We start from the raw sequence: 5,941 nt of genomic DNA on the forward strand, positions 1-5,941 counted from the left end.
CTGCGATCTACAGGACAGCTACAAAGTCGGGTAAAAATTGTGTGTTTGGTCAATATCACACCTTTCGATCATAACCAACATCTAATGGGGTCACTTCTGGTCGGAACCCGACCTCTCCACAAAATTTCGTGACGATCTGTCCAAAATTGAGGCCTGGAGTTTTATTACAATTGTTAATGGATGGACGGACACACATATCTTGATCGCTTTATCACGTCAAGATATGAAAAAATGGCAAGGGGAGGGGCTCTACGACGAATACTTCGAGATGTTACACGAATATTGGACAAAACAAACTTATAATACCCTTTCCACATTGTTTTGTAAAGTATAAATATTTCATTTTAAAAACGTCCGTAAATTGTAGGAAAAGGTCGTAAGTCCCTACAAAAATACAAAACTGTACAAGGAAAAGGTCGTAAGTCCAAAGACATCCAATTATCTCCCAAACGCGACGGAACTTTATCAAACAAAGTACAGGTACTGAAGCGGAATAAATAAAAGAAGAATACTGCCTTTACCACCATAATAAAATCTTTAATACAGAAAGAGCTGGAATGTTTTTTTTTCCTCCTGAAAAATTTATTGAGAGGGACTTACGACCTTTTCCGACGGAGCAGACGATATAATCTTTTAGTAATTGACTACCACTAGATACAGGTCCATTTTACCTATAACCCCCATATAGCGGTACCACCCGACTTAGTTCAAATCTAGTAACTCATTTTAAACACAGTTGCAGTTGACCAATCGACAATACATGACAATACAAAACCAGTATGGGTCCAATTTTTCCTATAGCCCCCATATGACAATACAATATGGGTCCAATTTTTCCTATAGCCCCCATAGAGCGGTACCACACGATTTCAGGTGTTTTGAGGATTTTGTCTTCATTTTTAATCCGAATTGGCTGTAACTTGGCATTTGGAGTTCTCAATTGTACAGAAACTTCCCCACCAAAAATTGTGGACATGGGTCAGATTTTGGTGTAGCTCCCATATAACGGTACCACTCGATTTCAGGCAATTTAAAGTTTTTGCCTACATTCTCGGCCTAAATTGGCTGTAATTTGGTTATGGACTTCTCAGTGGTCAAAAAATTTATTTACTAAAAAGGTAAAAATAAAAAAATAATTGAAAAAATAAGTTTTCAGTGTTGTATTTATAAATGCACTTTAAACTAGAAAAAAAGTTGAACATAAAAAATAATTTAAAAAATTAAGTTACACTTAAACCTAGAAAATATTTTTTCATGATGGAATCTCTCAAATAAAACGCTTGCTGGTTAATATTGTCACATTTTTTAATTCAAATGCAAGCGTTTTATTTGAGAGATTTCATCATGAAAAATTATTTTATAGTTGTAAGTGCATTTATAAATAAAACACTGTAACTTATTTTTTTTAATTATTTTTTATTTAGAAGTGAAGACTAGGGTTTCCAAGGCATCCACAGCTACATACATGAGTCGAAGATTTATTTTCAGGTTCTTTTGAGTAAAAGTTCGTATATATGTGAAATATTGAAGTGGAGCGACTGTGGTCGACCGCAGCATATACACTACCACGACAGAAATCGGTAAAATTAATAACTTATTCTGATAATAGATAAAATTGGCGTGCTCTTTTCAACAACTCATTAATCAATCCATTCAACTAGGATGGATGACTATTCTGTTTTTATTCTCTTAGCTTAATACTGCCTATGGATTTTGGGTCCTTAGAAAGTATCTTGCGTAACCTGGCCTCTTCGTATACTCACTAGATCTAACCCGAGACATTCGCTAAGCTTTCCAAATTCCTCTCTTATATTTATTGAAAATAAACTAATTAGCATCCCAATCAGTATTGAGATTCGTCTTCCAGGCTTTGTTGCATGATATCCTAGCTATCGGCCAATCCGTGATAATGTTTAGACAGCACTGGGTGTGTTTGAGAGACTCATTGTTCCAATTCTTCGATTATAGCCGGTGTCGATATACATACATTAAATTGTGTCGATCCTGGCACGTCATCCCAGCAGTAAGATACATGTCCCACCAAATCATTGAATAAAAATACTCTCTATATCAAAGAAGTATCTATTCTGAAAACTTCCTTGGAAATGTTGAGATCTATTACAAACTGAATAACGATATAAATAATAAAGCGATAACGCAGTTCCTTTTTATCAAAAATATAATTTTTTTATTACAAAATACACTTTTCAAAAACTTATTTCTGATAAAAAATTATTTATATTACAATTATTTACATTAGTAAATGCTTTGTTTCAGGTAACTTATATTGCTTTGTAGTGCCATAGTTGTGTTGCGATTTGTCTTTCTTGTTGTTTTGTTTTTTAATATTTTAGTAAAGAGTGTACATCGACATCCAGCTTCTTACGACCTTCAAGGAATGCCAGTTCCATAACAACCAAACATTGAACAACCTCACCGCCAGCTTTGCGTACTAATTCCACAGCGGCACTTAGTGAACCACCAGTGGCCAATAGATCATCAATAATAAGAACTTTTTGTCCTGGTTTTATTGCGGATTTTTGCATTTCAAAGATATCCTAGAATAGATAAGAAAAATAAGATTAAAATATGAGATATGAATATAAATGGGTTTAGGTTTATGGAATTTAATGAGTGCTTATGATTATCCAAGACCTTTGTTTGGAATACTCTAACGGCAGGACTAATAAAAAACACCTCATTCTATAACAATTGTTCCACAAACATCCTATACGGGACAGTCGTCTAAAAATAGTCATTTGATTGTTTATAAAGAGGCCCTTCTGGTTTCCTGCTATAAACACTATGTTCTGGTTTGTGTAAAAAGTAACTCAGATTCGTCCATCAAGGCTCCCATCCGATCCATCTGAAAATACAACTTTGTGGTTAACCTTAAGGATCCCTTTTTATCGTCTATAATGATTTCTTTATATGAACCTTCATTTAGTCCGGCCACTGTGGGCCTCTGGTTAACATGTCCACTTGCTTACAGAAGCTGTGTTAAAGACTTCAACAATACGTACTTTATGTAGTTTTCGTTGCGGCAGTTTATCAGTTTTGACAATTGCAGCAAAGGAACATTTCCCAATATACATATCTCTGAACAACATACGTATTTCCACGTTGTCTAGATTTGAGCAAAATACTAGCCACATTTTTTGAGTATTTCTGCTATTTAAGTGGTGTGGTAATATAAAAGGATTTAATGTAGTTTTTATTCGGCCAAACATACTTCCTTTTAAGGAGTGCTTCCATTCTAGAGACGAACAGGAAATTATGGTGACCGCCTTTCATAATGAGTAACCAATCCATCTCCAATCCCGCCTACCGATTTACTTTGTAATATATTGTTCTTTCATCCTGCTATGTAGATCTATGGGAGTGGGAGCATTGTTAGTATATAACTCCTATCGATGGAAGGATTTATTTATTTATTTAAAATATGTCTATGTAATCAGGATCAAGTGGGGAACCTTCTGTGAAAAATTTAAAACGACGCACAAACACCCTTAAACTGAATTTAATGAAAAATGTTAAACTTTTGTGAGGGAGATAGTCGACGTTGGTCTATACGATTATTTACGTTTGGAGGAAACATTACAATTGGCGAAGTTTCAATTAGTAAGTTATTGTGTTTATCTATAATTATAGTTAATATAAGACAAGGTTTTAGATCATTTAGGCCATTATCTTAGGAACCATTGGCTTGCCCAACAAAATGTTTTATCACTGAAATCAGGACAAAAAAGGTTACTGTAGGTAAAAATCTCAAAACGATTCTAGAAGAGCCCTAAAATTGCACTTAAACAGGACGTGAAGCGGGCAATGTTATATCGACGGGTTTTAATATATGTGGAGTAAGTGAGGCACATTTCTAATCACGACAAAGAGTATATAACCTTAGTAGCCATAAGGCTAAGTAATGATCTAGCGGCCTTTTTTGTATGATTATAGGTAGGTGGTCTGAACCACGTTTAGTTGCATTTCCAAGCCTAAACAGTTTGGCCGTGTATTATTTGAGTGGTAATTTTAAATAGGTCCTTAACTTTTCACAAATGACTTCGAGGACATATAGCATGATAATAGAAAAAAAACTCTCTCGACTGTACACTGAGCCTCAATGAAAATCATAATTATTCTTTATTCAGAAAAACCCTTGGATTGACATATATCTTTAAAAGATGGGAACAAGTCAAGTTTAAGGCCTCGTCTCGATTTTTTTAATTTTAACGTTTTTCTAAGTAAATGGCTAAGACTTTCTCCAATGGACAGCTACAAATCTAGCGCACGGGAACATTTTTTTAAATTTAAGTTTTTTCTCTTAATAGCTGGGCTTTAATAAGGGAATTTTTGGAACTTCAGAGACCATATCTCGGGAAGTATGTACTTCCGCACCACCTGTATATATGACAAGGTGATCCGCGATCAGTCCATAAACATTTCCTAAGTCAAAATACATATGTATGTATGTACTCTGAAACACTAGAGTTATACGAAATTTTGAGGCGGTATAATTTAAATACCAAGCTTTACTAATCCCGTTTGATAAAAATCCACTTACCGAACCGTATTCCAAAGTGTATTCCACAGAAACACATTCACCTGGGAGTTTACCTTTTTTACGTATTGGTGCACAACCGACTCCCAGTTCAGCAGCTAACATTAAATTGAATAGAAATCCACGAGATTCCAAACCCACAATTAGATCAATATTTGGAATAGTTTTACGCACGTGTTCCAATAGCACATCTTTAAGATACTGGCATGCTGTGGCATCAGTTAAAGATCCAAAAATGTCCCTAAAAATACATATTATTAGCTGCGTTAAATAATGGGAACAACAAATGCACACAGTTCTTACCGGAAAAGTATTCCTTTTTTAGGAAAATCTGGATACACTCCAATGTGTTTGTTGATGTATTCCAATTTTTGTTCACTATTCATCTTCGTTATCTGAGGTGATGCTGCTTCTCTGAAGGGTCGTTCTCTTGTCAATGATTACCACTTTACTTCTATTGATAATTTCAATGTCTAGCCAAAGATGATTGTGGAATCATTGACAAATGTCTATTATCACCGTATATAGCCGACAAAACAAAACAACAACAATCCAATGAAAAATAAAATATGATAACATCAAAACAGCTGACAAATGACAACTGAATGCAGGGATGGAAATACTCAATTGTCCGAACTAATGTAGTGAAGTAAAACGATGTTTACATTGCCCAAATATTAAAAATAAATGGTCTCTTCCTTTACTTTTGAAAATGGTAAAACCGGCAAAAGTAGCAAATGTTGTGAACTGCTCTCATTTGAATTGTGTGGTGTCAGAAGTAAAGGAACGCTTTTCGAGTAAAAAGTGGTAAAACTTGAAGATTCTTGCACGTAAAGGAAAAGAGCTAAAGTCAAATGCTTAATGCAAAATATGCCGGAACCATGGTGGAATAATAAGGTGTAAAGCCAAAAACAGCTGATCTTTATACCAGTTGTCAAAATGCGTTATTGTGAATAAAATTACATACAAAATGTAAACAAGCAATCCACAGTAATGCATTATTGTGAGCAAATTTGACGTTTGACATGATTTGAGTTAATACCTTCTTATTCCACCATGGCCGGAACACACCAAAGATTCAGAACAGAGAAAGGAATTGTTCTAGAATAATTCTTTTTGGGAAAATGCTTCTTAATATTTGAATGAAACAAAATATACAGTTTGACTAGTAATTGTTTTCAAACTAAAGCGGCCCATACACTATCAAATTTTGATGTCAATATTTGTAGTAGTATGTGTAAATTTGAATTTGAATGAAAATGTGTGAATTTTATGGATTGAAGAAAATAGTTTTGATTGCAACCCAGTCAATTCGATGAATATTGTTTATTTTCAAAATTATTAAAAAGCAATTTTGAAAAACGAGAACATTGTGTTTATGAG

General features: G+C 34.3%; 1 protein-coding gene across 1 annotated transcript; it reads right to left on the minus strand.

Annotated features, from left to right (window-relative positions):
* Positions 1–2,333: 2,333 nt before the first annotated feature.
* Positions 2,334–5,147, minus strand: Aprt (adenine phosphoribosyltransferase). Its single transcript, XM_073980781.1, has 3 exons — positions 4,862–5,147; positions 4,562–4,799; positions 2,334–2,558 (listed from the first exon to the last, which is right to left on the minus strand). The coding sequence occupies exons 1-3, from the start codon at positions 4,942–4,944 to the stop codon at positions 2,343–2,345; spliced, it is 537 nt and encodes a 178-aa protein (XP_073836882.1). The 5' UTR covers positions 4,945–5,147; the 3' UTR covers positions 2,334–2,342.
* Positions 5,148–5,941: the final 794 nt, after the last annotated feature.

This window comes from Musca autumnalis, unplaced genomic scaffold, assembly GCF_047663935.1.
Source record: "Musca autumnalis isolate F117 unplaced genomic scaffold, ASM4766393v1 scaffold_4, whole genome shotgun sequence".
Lineage (NCBI taxonomy): Eukaryota > Metazoa > Arthropoda > Insecta > Diptera > Muscidae > Musca > Musca autumnalis.